General features: G+C 34.3%; 1 protein-coding gene across 3 annotated transcripts in view; it reads right to left on the bottom strand.

Annotated features, from left to right (window-relative positions):
• TMA16 (translation machinery associated 16 homolog) overlaps positions 1 to 20,504 on the bottom strand; it is a 97,486-nt gene that overhangs the window by 52,392 nt on the left and 24,590 nt on the right. For all 3 annotated transcript variants that reach the window (XR_004230289.1, XR_004230290.1, XM_003773095.4), the window contains exons 3-4: positions 16,017 to 16,054; positions 1,301 to 1,385 (exon numbers count right to left, since the gene is read on the bottom strand). Coding sequence is in view for 1 of the 3 variants with exons in the window: in XM_003773095.4 (XP_003773143.1) it covers positions 1,301 to 1,385; positions 16,017 to 16,054 (123 nt within the window). In the remaining 2 variants the exon portion in view is untranslated. The remainder of the gene's footprint in view (positions 1 to 1,300; positions 1,386 to 16,016; positions 16,055 to 20,504) is intronic.

Genomic DNA, 20,504 nt, shown 5'->3' with positions numbered 1-20,504 from the left:
GAGGAAACATCAACATGTATACTGAATGCTGAATTCCCCAAGTTTGAGGACAAAGCATGAACAATAGAACAAAAAATAGCTCAAACCACTTCAGAACAGAGAACCTGGAAACTAGAAAATCCCAGCAAAGGGAACCTGAGTGGATGATGGGTTGCAGAAAGATGCTGTCAGAAGGATCAGGTAGCAATACTGGAAAGCATGAGGCCAACCCTTCCTCAGGGCTTCACATATCCACAGGATGAGGAATAATCCAGAGAGAATGCCTAGGGTCACACAGGGTTTTGCAGAGAGACAGAATTCCACGATCACAAATAAATGAAAAGTGTGGGGAAAAAAAAGATCAAAGGTAAAAGAAAATTTGTTAATGATCAAAAGATATTGAAGAACAAAGACATCAAATCACACAGTCCACAATACTCCCAAATGCTATTGAAGCAGATAAAAATGTAATTGGGAAAGAGTTACTAAGTAAACAAAAATACAATAAAACCTAGATACCCTCAATATGAGGACATCTAATGTACAGATTAGAGGCCTTCTTTTCTATTTGTATTGAAGTTGCTCTTCTAGAGCACAACATACAGGGAAAGGGAGCCGGGTCGGGGAAAAACAAGGGGAAAGGCAGGAAGGGGGGTGTGGGAGAGGAACTTTTTCCCTGAGGAAATGACTCAGACATTGACATAAAAGAGCAGTAGGAACCAATATTTTAGGTACAAGTATCAGTTGGTTAGGATTTCTTCATCTTCCCATGGTCTGGTGCTGACTGAGGGCAGAACTGACATGGGTGTTCCCTCTCTCAATGTAAGAAAAAGGGAAGAGCGGGAAGTGGGGGAGGGGTAGAGAGTTGAGAACAAGCACCAGACTGAACTCCCAGTCCCAGCACACCCAGACATCCAGGAGTTAGGGCTCTCCCAACAGATACCCCACATATGAAACAGTGTTTGGCTCTACTCTAGGCCTGCCATATTAGTGCTTTTGGAATCGCACTGGTGACTTATTTTTGCTTGTTAGTCTCAATCGTTCTGGCTCCTGGCATGAAATTTGAGACCTAACCGGAGGGGGCACTAGATCCTGGCCTCAGGTCCCATCTTTCTGTGGCCTTCTTGGTGTAAGCACTGCAGTTTTTCTTTGAGTTCCAAAGGAAGTTTTTCAATGGCAGGGTTCATTTTATCCCCATATAACATTGATGGGAGGTAAGAGAGTAGTAAGTGATGAACACAGAAATGGATTCAATTTCTAAAAAATTTTAAGGCTTTTCTCTTTCTGCCCTCTCTACCCAATGGTATTACCTAGTTCTTACCTCTCTATTAGTTCACAAGCATCTTTTCTTGAATATTCTCTTTTGTTAGGATCAAGGTGACTTTGAAACCACTGTAGTTTCTCACCTATATGGAAAAAGGATAAATTATTAAAATAATACCAGCCAAACAATGAAAAGTTTTTCAAATAAGCCCCTAAAAGCCCCCAATATTAAAACGTTTAACATTATTTTACATTACACTTCAGTGGATTGTCTCAGTGTGAGCAATTGAAATTATTTTTGTAAAAACAACTGTCATATATTTCATATCAATAAGAAAGTATGTAAAAAAGTTTTAAGCAACTGAAGGACAAAAAATAGAGACCAAATCACCCAATTTTAAAACATCTGTTCATGATTTACAGTCAACATCAAACAGATGACAGACAATATATAGTGTTCCACCTGAGCACACCATCAAAGCACATCATCAATTTCTGGCTTTAGGATGAATATAATGGGACTAACTGGGACAGAGTAGCTTTGGCAGGTGGAAGATACAGAGCACAGTTCTGTGTCCAGATCATAGCAAATTATGCTGGCTTCTCAGAGGGACCTGATCAGGCAAGATCTTCCTATCCCCCAACTTCCCAAACCATGCTACACATTCTCCATCTTTCAAATTAAAAATGATTGGAAGGCAAAGTATAGAAGATAGTTGGAGTGTTTGAAATACCAAAGCAGAATGGAAAAATAAGATGGATCATCACTTTCTTCCTACTATATTTGGGCATCAAATGTCATCCTGTTTTTCTGGCAGACTACTTCATATAAACAGGAATGAATGAATGAAGATTAAGTGTTTACTATGTGCTAAGCACTGGACATAACAAACAGAAAATTAAAGATAGTCCTTGGTCTCCAGGAGTTCACATTCCAACATTGTAGATGATAAAATACAGAAGGTTTAAGCTTCAAGTTAGGGAAAAGAACAGGGTTCTTAAGAAATAGCAGCAAAGCAAATACTGTTGTCTCTTTTTAATTTTTTTTTTAAATTTATTTAAAACTTAAATACAAAATAGAAAGACAGAAAAAAAGGAAAGAAAAAAAAAAAAAAAAACACCGTCATATGCCCAGCAAAATATCAGGGAGGATTCAAAATGTCTAACACTAAATTTCCATTTCAAGAAAACATATATTATAATAGAAGATATTATATTCATGACTGACCATTTTTTTCTTTCCTTCCTTATAGGTTTTCTTTTGTTCTCTACTATGCACCCCCAAATAGGCAACAGTTAACTATGGATGTATTTATGTATATTTAAAGACATGCAAACATACACATACATCATATATACATCTTTTATGTCCCACTTTATCCTATGACATCCTTTCTCTTCCTCTTTATCCCCTTCCCCATTAATCTACACACCTTATCCTACTGCCATATGTGTACACACACCTCTATACTCTCACCCTAATCTATTCCTTTCTCACTTATTTCTTTAAAGATTTTGGAGAGTGCTATACTTTTTTAAAGACACATATTTTATATATGTATATAGTGATATATATCTCACTACACATATATGTAATGATACCTTTCTTGATATACATATACATCCATATATACATGTTTGTATGTGTTGGGGTGGGGGGAGGCATGGCCCCTATTCCCATTCATGCTGTAAATAGGTTTTCAGAACTACTAGTCTTCCTCCTCCTTTAATTCCTATGTTGATTCTTCCTCTACCTCATTTGTATAGCATAATAAGTATTTTTATCTTTTCTTAGACAGTTTTGTTTTTAAAATTCTGATCATAGTCACTTCTACCCCAATCTTTCTTTTGGACCACTCCATTACTAATATCAATCTTAAGGCACATTTATATTTCCATATATAAAACATAAACAGTTTGTCCTTACTGAATCTCTTGGGGGAAGGGAAGGAGGCAGAGCCAAGGTAACAGAGAGTAGACAGGTCTTTACCTGAGCTGGCTTCCCTCAGATCAACATCAGATTAAGCCTCTGAACAGATTTTAGAGTGACAGAACCCACAAATATTTGAAGTGTAACAAATTCCCAATAGAAGACATTTTCAAAGGGTTTCAGGAAAGGCCTGTCTCAATCAGGCAGGGGAATACGGTGCAGGGGCAGTACAAGTAAGTAGGCCCAGGGTGGAGAGGTCCCATGCAGGAAATCTACTGGGAGACCCTCAGCCAAAATACAGCAGCATTGGCTACTATGTCCTGGTTTGGAAGTCAGGGGATCAGCAGACTAGCTCCAACACAACTACAGAAGACAAAGAGTGAGCCCCTAAAATCTCAGCATAATGCAGAATTTCACCATGTCCATCCAGTGAGCAGGGAAAGCTTGCAGCACCGGCCCTTGAACAGCGTGAAGCCATTGTGATTTATAGAGGAAGCTTGGGACAATTTCCCCTTTGTGCTAAGAGCAGTCCTTGACCTTTAAAAATGAGCAAAAAACCCAGAAAGGGTTCTAACCATGAACAGTTTTATGGAGACAGGGAAGAACAGACTTCAAATCCTGAGGACACTAAAAGCATACCTCTTCCAGATGAAGCCACAAAGGATGATATGAGTTGGTATTCAACTCAAATGGCTCTCTTCAGAGAATTCAAAAAGAATCTTAAAAGACTGAAGAAAAATGAGGAAAGGAAATAAAAGCTTTGTACGATAATTTGGAAAAGAAAACAGAAATCTGAAGAAAACATCTTAAAAAATACATTGGGTAAAATGGGAAAAAAATATACACTGAAGAAAACCACTTCTTAAAAAATAGACTTGGTGAAAAAAACAACTTGGGAAATAGAACTGGTGAAATAGGAAAAAAAATCCAACGAACAACTCCTTTAAAAATACAATTGGTCAAGTGCAAAAGGAGATTAAAAAAAGCTAACTGAAGAAAATAATTCATTAAAAATCTGAATTGGACATATAAAAGTGAATGATTCAATGAGACATTGAGAATCAAACAAAAGCAAAAAAGTGAAAAAATAAAAGAAAATGTAAAATACCTCATTGGAAAAATGAGGAAAATACCTCATACCTGAAAAATAGCTCCAAAAGAGACAATCTAAGAATTACTGAACTACCTAAAAGCCATGATGAAAAAAAGAGCCTGGACAATCAAGGAAAATCAAATCAAGAAAATTTCTCTGATGTCTGAGAACCAGAGGATAAAATAGCCATTGAAAGATTCTGCTGATCACTCCCTGAAAGAGACCCCAAAATGAAAAGTCCAAGGAACATTGCAAATAAATTCCAGCATTATCACATCAAGGAGAAAATATTGCAAGCAGCCAGAAAGAAACAATTCAAATATTGAGGGGCCACAATCAGAATTACCCAGGACCTAGCAGATCTACTTTAAAGGATCAAAGGGCCTGGAATATGATATTCCAGAGGGCAAAGGGAGCTTGGACTGCAGCCAAGAATCAATTATCAAAAAAAAAAAAAAAAAAAAAAAAAAAAAAAAAAAGGCATTTCAGGAGAAAAGATTGACATTCAATGAAATGGAGGATTTTCAATTATTTTTGATAAAAAGACCAGAGCTGAATAGAAAATTTGATATATATATATATATATATATATATAAAACACTCAAGAAAAACATATGAAAGTAAAAAGAGAAGGAAAAAAAAATCACTGTTTTTTAAAGGTTTAGAGTTTACATAGCTACATGGGAAGAAATGTGTAACTCTTGAGAACTGTATCTTTGTTAGCAGTATACATAGAGGGTGTAGGTAAAAAACTGATTTTAATGTGATGATATAAAAAAAGAAGCTAGGGGTGGAAAAGGGATTGTACTGGAAGAAGAGGAAAGGAGAGGTAAAATGGGATAGATTATATTACACAGAACTTTACATTTAAGGGAAAGAAGGGAGGGAGATGAGATTAAGATTCAAACAATGCTTATCAGATTTGGCTCAAAGAGGTAATATCATATATAGTCATCATATAGTTTGATGAAGAAATTTTTCTCACTCTATAGAGAAGGAGAGGAAAGGGAAAAAGAAAGTTGAAGGCTAATGCAAGGGAGAGCAGAAGTAGAAAAGGAAAGGGATAAGAAAGAGGAGAGAGGCTGAAAAATGGGGAGGACAGACTGAGGGAGGTGTTGGTCAGAAGCAAAACACTGGTGAGAATGGAAAGGGAAAGAAAAGAGAAAAGTATAACTTGGGGAAAATAGGATAGAAGGAAATAGAGTTAGTAATTTTAATTGTGAATGCAAAAGGAATGAACTCTTTCATAAAATGGAAACCGATGGAAATAAAATGAAAACTAGTTAAAAGCCAGATTGCAACAATATGTTGTTTAAAAGAAATACATTTGAAGCAGAGAGATACATACAGAGTAAAGGTAAAAGGCTGGAGCAGAATCTATTATGCTTAAACTGAAGTTAAAAAAAAAAAAAAAAGCACAGGTAGTAGTCCTGATCTTAACCAAGCAAAAGCAAAAATGAGTTAATTAAAAGAGATAAGGGGAGAAAAAAAACTACATCTTGCTAAAAGGTATCATTATGAAATAATATCAATACCTAACATATATGCACCAAGTGGTATAACATTCAAATTCCTAAAGAAGCTAAGAAAGCTGTAAGAAGAAATAAACAGCAAAACTGTACTAGTGGGGGATCTCAGTGGTACAATGAACCTACACAAAAATTGACCATCATAAAGGCATAAACCCCTCACAATCAAATGCAGAAAGATAGAAATAGTAAACAGTAAACATGTTCATTTCAGATCATACAATAAAAATTACATGCAATAAAGGGCCATGGAAAAATAGACCAAAAATTAACTGGAAATAATCTAATCCTAAAGGATGAGTGTGTGAAACAAGAAACCATAGAAACAATCAATAATTTCATTCAAGAGAATGACAATAACGAAACAACATACCAAAATGTAGGAGATACAGCCAAAGACAGTTCTTAGTAGGAATTTTATAGCTCTAGATGTTTATATGAATGAGAAAGAGAAGATCAATAAACTGGGCATGCAACTAAAAAAGCTAGAAAAAAAAAGCAAATTAAAACTGCCCAATTAAATACCAAATTAGAAATTCTGAAATTCAAAGTTTAATAAAATTGAAAGTAAAACAAAACTAAGAGTGGCTTTATAAAAAAAATTAACAAAATAGATAAACCTTTAGTAGTTTGACTAGAAAAAAGAAAGAAAACCAAATTACCAGTATCAAAAATGAAAAGGGTGAACTTATCACCAAAAGTAGCTTAGGAGCTATGTTGTTCAACTACATGCCAATAAATCTGATAATCTAAGTGAAATGGATGAATACTGACAAAAATATAGATTGCCCATATTAACAGAGGAGGAAATAAATTAAATAGTCCCATTTTAGAAAAAGAAATTAAACAAGCTATTAATAAACTTCCTAAGAAAAAATCTCCAGGGCCAAATGGATTTACAATTGAATTCTATGAAACATAAATAGAACAATTATTTCTAATACTATGCAAACTATATGGGAAAAAAATAGGGGAAGGAGTCCTACCAAATTCCTTTTATAACATAGATATGGTCCTGAAACCTAAACCAAGAAGGGCCAACACAGAGAAAGAAAATTATAGCTCAGTTTCCCTAATGAATATTGATGCAAATAAATAAATAAATGAAATATTAACAAAGAGATTACAGCAACTTATCACAGGATAATACACCATGACCAAGTAGGATTTAGGAGTGAAGGAGTGAAGACCTGCTTCAATATCAGGAAAATTATCAGCATATAACTCTATCAATAACCAAACTAATAGAAATCACATGATTATATCAATAGATAACAAAAAATAATTTGGCAAAATCCAACACCCATACCTATTAAAAACACTAGAGAGCATAGGAATAAATGGAGTTTTCCTTAAAATTATAAAACCATCAGCAAGCATCATATGTATTGGAGATAAATTAGAAGCATTCTCAGTAAGATCAGAGGTGAAACAAGGTGACCCACTATTACTACTCAATATTGCATTAGAAATGTTAGCTTTATCAATTAAGGGAAGAAAAAGAAATTGAAAGAATTAGAACAGATAATGAGGAAACAAAATTATCACTCTTTGCAGATGATATCATGGTATACTTAGGGAATTGTAGAGAATCAACAACAACAACAACAAAAACTACCAAAAACAATTAACAACTTTAGCAAAGTTGCAGGATATAGAATAACATAAATCATCAGCATATCTGTATGTTACCAACAAAATACAGCAACAGGAGATAAAGAAATTCCATTTAAAACAGCTATATAATATTTGGAAGTCTACCTGACAAGACAAAACCAGGAACTATATGAATACAATTACAAAATACTTTTCACACAAATAAAAGAGCTAAATAACTGAAAGAATATCAAGTGCTCACAGGTAAACTGAACTAATATAATAATTCTACTAAAATTCTACCAAAATTAATCTATTTATTCAGTGTCATACCAATCAAAATGCCAAGAAATTACTTCATAGAGCTAGGAAAAAATAACAAAATTCATCTGGAAGAACAAAGAGGCAAGAATTTCAAGAGAATTAGTGAAAAAAAAAAATGCAAAGGAAAGTGGCCTAGCTATTCCAGACCTAAAACCATATTATAAAATAACAGTCATCAAAACCATCTGATACTGGCTAAGAAATAGAGCAGAGGATTAATGGAATAGGTTAGGTTCACAAGACACAGGAGTCAATGACTATAGTAATCTAATTTGATAAACCCAAAAACTCTAGCTTCCGAGATAAAAATTTGACAAAAATTGCTAGGAAAACAATATAGTTTCTACTATTGACCAACCTAACACTCTGTACCAAGACGAGGTCAAAATGGGTTCATAATTCAGATATAAAGGATGATACTAGAAGCAAATCAGGAGAACAAGGAATAGTCTACCTCTCAGATCTGTGGAGAAGGGAGGAATTTATGGCCAAAGAACAACTAGAGAACATTATGAAATACAAAATGGATAATTTTGATTATATTAAATTAAAAAGGTTTTGTACAAAGAAAACCAATGCAGCCAAGATTAGAAAGGAAGCAAAAAAAAAAAAAAAAAAAAATGGGGTAAAAATGTACATCCAAGGGTTCTGATAAAGGTCTCATTTCAAAATATATAGAGAACTGACTCATTTATAAGAATACAACCATTCTCCAATTGACAAATGGTCAAAGGATATAAACAGACAATTTTCAGATGAAGAAATTAAAGCCATTTCTAGTCATATAGAAAAAATACTCTAAATCACTATTGATTAGAGAAATAAATATTAAGACAACTTTGAGGTACTACCTCATACCTCTCAGATTGGCTAAGATGACAGGAAAAAATAACTGTTGGAGGAGATGGAGGAGATATGGGAAAATTGGGATACTAATTGAAGTTGTGAACTGATTCAACCATTCTGGATCAATTTGGAACTATACTCAAAAGTATCAAACTGTGTACACCCTTTGATCCAGCAGTATTTCTACTGGGTCTGAATCCCAATATGTCCAAAAATGTTTGTAGCAGCTCTTTTTTGTAGTGGCAAGGAAATGGAAATTGAGTGGATGCCCATCAGTTGAGGAATGATACATTGTTCTATAAGAAACAATCAGCAGACTGATTTCAGAAAAGCAGAACTGACTGATGCTAAGTGAAGTGAGTAGAATCAAGCTAACATTGTACACAGCAATGACATTATGTGATAATAGATGGATTTATGTGATGGACTTGTCTGTTTTCAAGGCAATTCCAATAGACTTGTGATGGAGAGAGCCATTTGAATCCAGAATGAGGACTATGAGAACTGAATGTGGATTATAACATGTATTTTCACCTTTATTGTTGTTCTTTGCTTGCTTAGTTTTTTCCTCTCTCATTTTTTTTCTTTTTGAATTCATTTTTCTCATGCAAAATGATAAATATGTTATGTTTAGAAGAATTGCACATGTTCAACCTATATTGGATTACTTGCTGTTTAGGAGTGGTCAGAGGAAGGAAGAAGAAAAATTTCTAACATGGGGTTTTGCAAGGGTGAATGCTGAAAATTCTCTTTGCATGTATTTTGAAAAATAAAAAGGTATTTTTAAAAGAAATTGGTCTGATGGGGACTCTTTAATATTAAATTTTCTGTTGAATTTAGGTTTGACTGATCATGTTCATCCAATTTTGTTGTATACTTAATTTTGCTAGATATAACTGTTTTGGCTGCAGGCCTAATTCTTTTGATTGTTGACATAATAGTCTATGATCTGTGGTCTTTTATTGTAGCTTCAGCATATTTGAATTGTTTTTCTTTTTTTTCTTGTAATTCTCTTTTGGTTTAGGGGTTTCAATTTCCTTATAGGAAGTCTTTGAAGTGGTGAACAATGGTTTTTTTCAATTTCTACTTTGTTCTACCACTTCAGGATAATTTTTTTTGATTATTTCTTGTATTATGTCAAGGTTCTTTTTTTGGTCACAGTTTTCAGGCAGTTCAATTATTTTAATGTTTTTCCTTCTTGATCAGTTGTGCAGAACTGCTTTACATTCTGTTCTTTTTTTTTTCATTTTTTTTCTATTTTCAAAGAATCATAAGACTCTGCACCTCCTTTTCTAATGACTGTCTTTTCATAATCTTGTTTCTCTTGGATTTTCTTTTTTTTTTAGTTTTTCCTTAATCTCTTTCAATTGATTTTTAATCTTTTTTTTTTCCCCTCTACAATCTTTTTTCTGGGAAGGTAGACATTTAAATTTATTCTTTTGGGTAGATGAAGCCTTGTTTTTTATTTCATTATCTTACTCTGAAGATAACCTTTCATCTTGCCCATTTCCAAAGTAACTTTCTATGGTTGGGTTCTTTCTTTTTTGCCTACTCATTTTTTAAAATGAGAAGTTATTGGGGCAACTAGGTGGCGCAGTGGATAGAGTACCAGCCCTGAAGTCAGAAGGACTTGAGTTCAAATGGCATTTCCTAGATGTGTGACCCTGGGCAAGTTACTGAAACCCAATTGTCTCAACAAAAAAAAAAAAAAAAGAGGAGGGGGGGAGAGAGAGAGAAGCTATTAGTGAAAGCATCTCTAATCCTGGAAGGGGTTGGGGTGGAGTGGGGAATGGAATGGTGCCTCTGGTTTCCTTTAAATTCTCCCCTTTAGCAAGAAACTCAAAACCAAGAACTCTACTCTTCTGTAAGTGCCTTTGGCCAGCAGGTTCACTGCTTTACTGCTTCTGCATTCGCTGTTTGCTTCTCACTCAGGGCCAATGATCAGCAGCACAGCTGAGCCTGGCATTCCTCATCTGCAAGACTCCTTCAATCTTCCTGGACACCGACCCCCTGCTTTCCATGCTGTTCAGGAGGTGAAAGTTCCTATGGTTCTGACCAATGCTTGCTCCTAACCAAGCTAGACTTAAGGCTCCCAGCTTGCTGTTTCTGGAGAGCTGCCTGGAAATGTTTACATTTCACACAGGTTAAACCCATCCTGGAGTTTCTTTCTTCAAGTTGTTCTAGAAGAACTCTTGTGTCTCCTTATTTGTTTTTCAAATCATATTTGTTTTTCATTAGTCTATATTTACTCTGAGGCACAATTTTCTTTGTGGGGAAAATCTGGAGAGCTTAAAATTTTCTGCCCTACTCTGCCATCTTCCCAGAATCTTCCTCTGTCTTTTCTTTAATATGTTTTCACTATCAGTGAAATAGACTAGATATATACACCACAATAATCAATGTCTATAATAATCCAGTATTTGATAATCCCCCAAACTCGAGCTTCTGGGATAAGAAATCACTACTTCACAAAAACTGCTGGTAAAATTGAAAATTAATATGTCAGAAACTCAGCACAGACCTACATCTCACACCTCATACTAAAATAAAGTCAAAATGTGTACCTGATTTGGGTGTAAAGAGTGATACTTTAAGCAAATTAGGAGAGCAAGGCATAGTTTACCTATCAGATCTCTGGAGAGGAGGAATTTGTGACCAAAGAAGAACTAGAGAACATTATGAAAGGCAAAATGGACAACTTTGATTATAGTAAAATAAAGTTTCTGAACAAACAAAACCAATACAAATAAGATTAAACAGGAAGTACAAAGCTGGGGGAAAAAAAATCACAGCCAGTCTTTCTGATAAAGGCCGCATTTCTAAAATATATAAAGAACTGAATTAAATTTAAAAGAATATAAATCATTCCCCAATTGATAATTGGTCAAATGATACGAATAGACAATTCAGATAATAAGTTGTGATATATGAAAATAATGGAATATTATTGTTCTATTAAAAATTATGAACAAGCTGCTTTTATAAAGGCCTGGAAAGACTTTCAAAAACTGATGCCGAGCAAAACAAGTAAAACCAAAAATACATTGAACACAATAACAGCAAGAACATGCGATGATCAACCACAAAAGACTTGGTTCTCTTCTCAGTGATTCAGTGATCTAAAGCACCCCCAATGGACTTTGTACGGAAAATGCCTTTTGCATTCAAAAAACGAACTAAGAAGACTAAATGTAAATCAGGACATACTATGTTCATTTCTTTTTTCTTTCCCTCAGTTGTGGTTTTTCCGTTTTATTTTGATCTTTCTTCTAATATGATTCATAAAGAAATGTATATTTTAAAAGTTAATATACATGTAAAAATAAATAAAAGGCAATAAATAAAGGAAAAAAAAAACACATTTCCACTGATAAAATCATATCAGATTCAGATGTTGAACCATCGGAGAATGTTCAAGACTTGGTGGTGGCAGAAACTTCCTTTTCTGAATCTTTGGAAATTGTGTATCGAACAGTAATTGGAGGAGCAGGTACCAGTTTGCATTTATATAGGAGATGTTTCTCAGAACGTCTAAGGGCCCAAAGCTGAAAACAGTGCCATTCCTAAGACTCTTGGGCTCAAGGTCCTGGCTGCCTCCATCCAAATATGAAAAGAAATATTGGTCCAGCTGGCAGTGTCGGACAAACAAGTCTTTCTTGTCTGTGGTAATTAGTTGGCACCTACTGGATGATAATTGTGACGGCTGGGCCAGACCAGAGATCAGTGTCCTGGAATATGCTGCGGTTCCCAGATCTCTTCTGCTTATCTAATTACTGGTGGCAATTGATCAGCAACTGTCATTGATGGTGATGAGCTATGGCCACTGGGATGTGATCTTCTCAGTTCCACAAAAAACCAACCCAGCTAACCAAGAATCTAAAAAGATAAAAGGAAAAACTCTCCCATAATATCAAGTGTTGACTGATGCCTGTGACTGCCCATTTATAGCTCAGCAATCTCAGACTGAAGCTAAGCAATTTGGGAGCACACACACTGGTAATCAAGCCTTGTTTTCTTAGATCATCATGCTAGATGTCTTCAGCCATCTGCATTCCATTCCAGGCTCCCACAAATAACTAGACGGTTTCAAATGATAGTCAGACAAAAATTCTACCCTTCATGTTTGGCAGAAAAATTACTCCTGTCAAGATCCAATAGCCTATTGGGAAACAAGAACCTGAGTATCATCGATACCTTTTTGCAGAGTTTAAGGGAGACCCAGAATTCTCACATCTAATTGATGACACTACAGTATTCATGTGAAAAACCAGGGCGATAACATTTATTGTTGTTCTTGTTCTGTCATAGTACTGTAGTCATTAGTCATTTCCTTCTCCAGATCATTTTACAGATGGGAAAACAGGCAGTTACGTGACTTGCCCAGAGTCATACAGTAAGGAAGGTTTTTCTGACCCCAAAGTGCTTCACTCTGTTGTACCACTCAGCTGCCCTTTAACAACAAATATGTTGTAGCTGTAGAAAAGGCAATGGAGGATTTTCAGTTTCTCAAGTACCATGAAGACAACCCAAAGATGAAAAGGATGAGGCAAGTAGTCTATATGATCCATGAGCCTCTGTTTCCTAGTACAGGTGTAAGGTCACTGAAAGTTTCACATGGACACATGTGAGGCAGGTTCAGTTTTAAAAGGCCAGAAAGTTCTGAAACTGAGATCATGTCCTTTACCTTGGAAAGCAATAAAGATGAGAAGACCATCCTCGGTCTTCAATAGTAAGACAGACCAGACATAAACCCTAGTCTTGCCCCACCTGAAGAGCTATAACCACATCATAAGTGCTGTAGAACATTGGTCTTTTTCATATTCCATGCAACTGCAGTAGATTTGATGTCTCTAATAATTTGTTTCCTGTGCATTTTTTCTAAAGACCCTCTCTGAACTCCTCCAGAGCTTTCTTCCCTGACCTATTCATACTAAACCCAAAGTCTGGCTGCCACAGAAGATAGGTGATATACTTCCTAAAAGGATATATGAAATTTGGTGGATACATCTACACATATTTGGGATAGAAGGAGGATAGAGAAAATGATCTGACCAGCTGCTTTAAATTTCTATATATCTGGGATATCAAATCCTAATCATTAATATTTGAGGCAAAGATTTTCCATCACTTGACCAATTTCCTTCTTATTGTATTTTCATTGAATTTATTCATATACGAAAAGTTTTTCAGTTTCATATAATCAAATTTTTCTATTTATCTTTCAGACTGTCTCTATATCTTGTTTAGTTAAGTATGCTCCCCAAGTTGTGAAAAGTACCCAAGATATTTCTTTTCTAATTTTATTATGACATGGCCTTTCATAATCTTTGCAACAAATCTCTTTGACAAGGGCAAACATAGGAAATAGTTTCAAAATAAAAATCATAAACTATTAACAACTTATGGCAAAGACTAAGGAGAGAAATATAACTCACAACAATCCTGAAGCTTCACCTCCTAGCTAGTAAACTGGGGAAAAAATGAGCATTTTCATTGGGTGCTCCCCATGCCTAGAATTCTTTTCCTACCACCTCCTTATTTCTCTGGCATCCTATAAGTCTTAGCTAAACTGTCATCTTGTACAAGAAGTCTTTCCCAGTAAATTTTAATCTTAGCACCTTTCCTCTGAGATGACCTCTAACAAACTGTGCACATACTATTTCCACACAGCTGCTTGTATTGTCTTCTGTTCCCTCCTTCCCTTTAGACTTTGAACTTTCTGAGAATAGGAACTATTATTGCCTTTTGCCTTTTTTTTTTAAAGTCCACAGGATTTAGCACCTAGTGTCTAGCACACAGTAGGTGCTTAATAAATCCTTACTGAAGTACTATTTGTGGTGACAAAGAACTGGAAAATGAGGGAATGCTCATTAATTGGATAATGATTTAAGTTATGTATATGAAAGTAATGGATTATTATTCCTAAGAAATGATGAACAGGATGATTTCAGAAAAGCCTGAAAAGACTTGCGTTAACCAAGGCTGAGTGATGCAAGCAAAACCAAGAAAATGTACACACAGCAACAAGACTGTGTGAAGATCAACTATTATAGACTTGGCTCTTCTCACCAATTCAGTGATCTAAGGCAATCCCAATAAACTTGGAAAATGCTAACCAAATCTAGAGAAAGAACTATGGATACTGAATGCAGATTGAAGCATAATGTTTTCACCTTTTTTCCTCCTCTTTCTTAAGGTTTTTCCTTTTTTGTTCATATTTTTCTCTCCCAACCATGACTCACGTGGAAATACGTAAAAAATAAATATACATATACAACCTAAAAAATCCTTGCTAACTGCAAACCAGAGAACCTACTGTTTGGCACAGCAAGATCATGACAGAAAGAATGGATTCATACAAACTAAAACACTCAAAGCAGCACTTTTTATAATAGCAACTTATGTAGCCAGGCAGCACAGTAGATTAGAACCCTGCAGGAAAGACCTTAGGTATAAATCTAGCTTCAGACACTTACTAGCAATGTGCCCTGGGCAAATCACTTTACCTTTTTCTCCATTTCTTTAACTGTAAAATGGGGATAATAATAGAATCTACCTCACAGAACTGTTGCAAAGATCAAATGAGATATCTGCATATCATTTAACATAGTACCTGGCATATTTAATAAATAAAGCTTAATAAATACTTATGCTCTGGCATATTTAAATAAATGGTACTCATTCCCCACCGTAGGCCCCTCCAAAACAAACAAACACACACAAAAAAAAAACAAAACCTCAAACTGGAAACAAAAGTAGATGCTTATTAACCGGAAAATGGCTAAATAAACTAGAGGACATGAATTTTTTTTTTTTTTTTTAAAGAACAGTAAGATAGAAAAATATTTTAGAAAAACATGAAATTTGAAGGAAGCAGAATCACAAAGCAATATATATAATGATTATAATGTAAGTAAGTAAATAATACTTTCCCAAAAGAAACAAATGTAGTAAAATAACTGCATTTGGCCTCAAAGAAGAGAATGTGTTTTTTTCCCTTCTTTGCAGAGACAGGGTAATACGGATGTGGAACACAGCATACACTGTTATTCAGTGTATATGTTGGCTGATTTGATGAACGGTCTTTTATCCCTCTTTCTATTTTATTCTTTGTCAAATAGGATGGCTCAATAGGTTGGAAATTAAAATAATGAAGAGAGAGAAAGAAAGAGAGATCACAAATAAGGATCAACTTATAGATTTTATATCTCTAAGAGGTTTCTAAAGATGTAATCATGGTACCTATATAATGAAAGCATGTCAATTTACAAAGAAAAATAGAAAGTTAAAAATTGTTTAATAAAATTTCACTGAAAGATATTCCAAACAGTTCACTATGATAATATGTTATTATTTTCCTAAAATGTAAATTGTAAGTTAAGTCCATTTGTAATTTACATGATTTTTAAATTATCTCTAAATTTAGTCTGAACACCAAATAAAGCAATTCATTTACCTATAATGTTTAGACGCAAAGCCTTTTCATTCTTCAACCTGAGAATGGAAAAAAAAAAAAAAAGCATTAGGAAATCTCCAAGAAATTTTTAAAAATCAATTAAGAATATAAAAAAAAATTTGCTCAAAGGGGGTCCCCCTTTCAAAGCTCATTTTATATAGGAAATTAGATTAGTTATATTCAACCACATCACCATTTAAAGCATTTCCTGTATTTTGAATCATTGAACCATTAAGTCTTATTTACTTATTTCTTAGTTCCTTGACATTTAAATAAAACCTACAGAATGAAATTGTTAGGAGTGAGGCTATTTAAATGGATTAAGACACAAGTTAATTATCTCATGATAAAACAGACACAATTAATGTGTATATTTGGATAGGTAATACATTACTAACTAGTATTCAACAAACATTTGTTAAGCACCTAATATATGAAAGGATCTGGGGTAAGTGTTGGAGATGCAATGATTAAAAATGACAATCCATGCCATCAAAGAATTTATATCACCTTGGGGGAAAGAGCATAAACAATTCAAAATCTAATATAAATATAAGATTGAATAGTATGTAAGACAAAGAAAGACATTGATAAGGTGGCTCAAGGAACATATGAGGAAGGACATAATCTTTGATAGGGGGCAGAGGAGTAGAATAGAATCAGAGAAAATAGAGATAATATCTAAGGTTAGCCTAAATAAAGAGAGAGAAAAGATTCTGAAAGTCCAAGATGAAAAGCAAGTGCATGTCAGGAAGGTGAAATGGCCTGTATAGTACACAGAAGCAAGAATTGGCACGCTGAGTTCAAGAACAATTAGGAACTTAATTTGGCCAAAAGGTAGAGTAAATGATGATAATGAGAAACCTCTGTTAGGTGAGGATAGACTGCAGGCTCTGGAGAAATGAACATGTGAAGCTAAACAATTTCTTTTTTTTTTTTCTTCTCAGAACTCAGAAGCAAGTAAGAAATAAATAGTGTGAGAAGAATGGTGTGAAAAAAAACAATAATGTGAGTAGCTCTAATATTTCTTGTTACCAAAATCCATAGTTCTATGGGAATAATGAGGTAGAAGAGATGGAAGGTCAAAGATTAGAAACACAGAAAAATTTCACAATTCAAAACCCTAGAGGCATAACAAGTTGTGGGATCCAAGCTTTAAAGAGTACTCCCCTCATTGTTGGTGGTTAGTTTAGAATGACAGTCATTAGAGTTGAAGAGGTTCAATGAACTGGGAAAATGAAGTATTTGTCAAAAACTCAATATAAAAATGAAGCCCCCAAATATAAGAACATGGATTGAGAGGGTAAGAAGGCTACGATGTGAGGCAGCTATTAAACTTATAGAAGGAGGAATTAGTGACTAGGTGGTCAGTTGATGGTAGCATCAAGGTCTGGAAAAAGTTAGATACTCATAAGGTAGACATTTTAGAGAAGGCTAGGTTGCCTAAGTCACTGTAATAGAGGCCTGGTCTTAAAGTGGCACTGGGTGAAACAAAATATGTCAAAATCTTCTGACCCCAGAAGCAGCAAAGATTTGAGAGAAAGAACCTCTTGCACAGGAATGGGTGATGATATCTTCAGGAAGAAAATAGGTTTCAGCTAGAATCACAAGATGGGTGGAGCATGAATAACAGGCATATTATGGAAGTTTTCATCTCCTATTACAATAAAGTCATAATGACTTAGTGTGCCACTGTCATTTAAATTTTTTTACTCAACTCATATGAATATTAATTTTAAGTATGTTTTCCAGTCGTTTTTCAGTCTTGTCTTTCTTTTGATCCCATTTGGGATTTTCTTGGCAAATGTATTAGAGAGATTTAACATTTTCTTGTCCAGTTCATTTTACAGATGAGAATCTGAGGCAAACAGGATTAAGTGACCTGTCCATCACAAGGTCACACAGCTAATAAATATCAGGAGTCAGATTCGAACTGATAAAGACAAGTCCTCTTGATTTCAGGCAGGAGCCACTGCAACACTTAGCTGCCCATTTAAAATATGGGTATTTCCCATATGACACTCATTTCTTTTGGAAAGATAACAGCAAAAATTATGTAAAACTGCAAAAAAAAAAATTGTTTTTTAAAGAAAAAACATCTCAAGTAAGTAAATTTCCTAATTGTGGCTACTCCAAACATTTATAATATATGAACAGTAAACATGTTCAATGAATAATCAATCTAGCAGTTGGCTTCAGAGTGATATATATGCACAATGGTATGTATGAGGTTGTCAATTCATCCTGCAAACCATGTCACAATCTAAATGAATATTCCAATAATTCTAGTAATAGAAAATGCTTAAATAGATAATGCTTCTCAAAATACAAAAAGGGTCTCTAGATTTTTAAGCATTATGTTCACTTTTTCTCTTGCTTTCAACATTGTTTTTTTCCCCCACAATGAGTCATTCTCACCTGGTGTCTAGAATTCTTTGCTATGTGCCCTGCATGACAAGCGAGAGATGACAGTGCATGGCAACAAGATGTTGCCATGGTGAGGATGTCAAAGAAATGAAGTCAAAATTAAACAGCACATTATAGTCTTTCTCACTGCTTATAAATATTGCATGGTTGAGGTAAATTAATCTAAAATATCTTACTATTTTCCTTTAATCTTGGCAAAAGCAAAATTTGAACATAGTTATACCTAAATATTGGAAGATTATTCAATGTTTTTACCCTTTTTAAGAATACATATGCAATTTCTTTTATGTCTCAGCATTGCTGCTCTCCAATAAAAGCATTTTGCATAGCCAAAGCTCAAAAAAAAAAAAAAAAAAAAAATCATGTGCAGTGATACATAAAAAGGTCTTATTTGTCCCCTGACATAATGATCTGGTGGAATATACTTAAAATTATGCCATTTCTATGATCATTCTTTCAATAAATAACCCTATAGCTATCACAGGGAGCCCAGGGTTCAACTATTAGGTAGGGGGAGAAAAGAAAGACAGAACATTAGATACCCTCTCAGGGATCCTTCCAGAATTTTTGACACTCAAGCTGCATTTGTTCAAATGAACAACTCTATTTCTGCTAGCTATAAAAGAAGTCATCAGTTGCTGTTTCCCAGCAGTCCAAGTATTTTAGGTTGAATGGAAGCTGTTTCTATGTGTCCTTCAGGTAAGTCTTTTGCCATTTTATCTTGCTTTGATGCCATCATCTAATCTGCACCATTTCAACAGATCAAAGTCTTTAAACTAAGCACAATGTTCTCATTGCAGGCAGAACAATGATATCTTATGAAACTCACTAAAACTCTGTTTTCATTTAATATAAAGAACATTTTTTAAATCTTTTGTTTTTACATCACATTTTTTCTAATTGTCCTACCCTTACTCTCTCTGAAAGAACCATTCCTTATAATAAAAGGGAAAAGGGGGTGAGGTTGGGGGAAATCAGAAAAATCAACATAAAAAAAAAAATCTTATGTTACATGCAGTGTTCCATGTCCATGATCTTCTCACTTCTGTAAAAGTAAATAAATGTATTCTTCTAATATTTGGTCATTATAATTTTATGGCATTAAGTTTTGTATAATTGTTCTCATTTCCCCCCATTTACATTGTTACAGATAATTTCCCTAGTTTTGCTTACCTCACTTTGTTCATATAAGTCTTTTCATGATACTTTTTAGTCATCATTTCCTACAATAGTCATATTTAACTACATTTGTATATCTCAATTTGTTTAATCATTCCTCAACTAATGGCCTATTTCCAATTCTTTGCTACTATAATACTTTTGCTGTACATGGGTTCCTTCTTCTGCCTACTTCACATAATATAATACCCAATATATTAGAATCTCTAGTTCCAAAATGTATGGCCATTTTTAATCACTCTTCACACAATTCTAAATAGATTTCCAGAATGCTGGACTAATTCACAGTTCTATCTACATAACTAAGTATCTGCAGGATACATACAAAGTAAGTTGGAAGGGAAGGGCACTAACAGGTAAGTGAATCAGGAGAGGTTTAAAATAGAAGGTGGCATTTAAACCTTTTTTTGAAATAAATAGAGAATTTCTAAGAGGCAAAAGTGAAATGAGAATTCATTCTAGGCATGGGGAATAGCCTGTGCTTAGAGCCCAAGTTTACTTTTCGCCCTAAAAAAAATCTAGTAATATTATCAACAGGACTAACAAAAAGTACATTAATCTATTCAGAGTTTTACTGAAGGGGTGGAATGTAGATAAAGCATTCCTTAATATAAAATGAAATGTGACATCATTCTTTTAAAATTTTATTTGGTTTTAACTAATGGATAAAACAAGTATTTCTATAACATAACATTAATTTTTAAAACATGATTAGACATGAAACTGCACATATATGGTATACAATTTCCTATTCCTTTTAAATATATAATAAAATTATCATTTAAATTTTTTTCTTCCCTCTCCATTCTAGAGATGGCTACCATTAGACAGAAATATGTGTGGATGTATGTATGTATGTAAAACCATTCAAACATACTTCTT

The sequence above is a fragment of the Sarcophilus harrisii genome, chromosome 6 (genome assembly GCF_902635505.1).
Source record: "Sarcophilus harrisii chromosome 6, mSarHar1.11, whole genome shotgun sequence".
Lineage (NCBI taxonomy): Eukaryota > Metazoa > Chordata > Mammalia > Dasyuromorphia > Dasyuridae > Sarcophilus > Sarcophilus harrisii.
The sequence above is the reverse complement of the archived record's forward strand: the minus strand, read 5'-3'. Positions and strand labels throughout refer to the sequence as shown.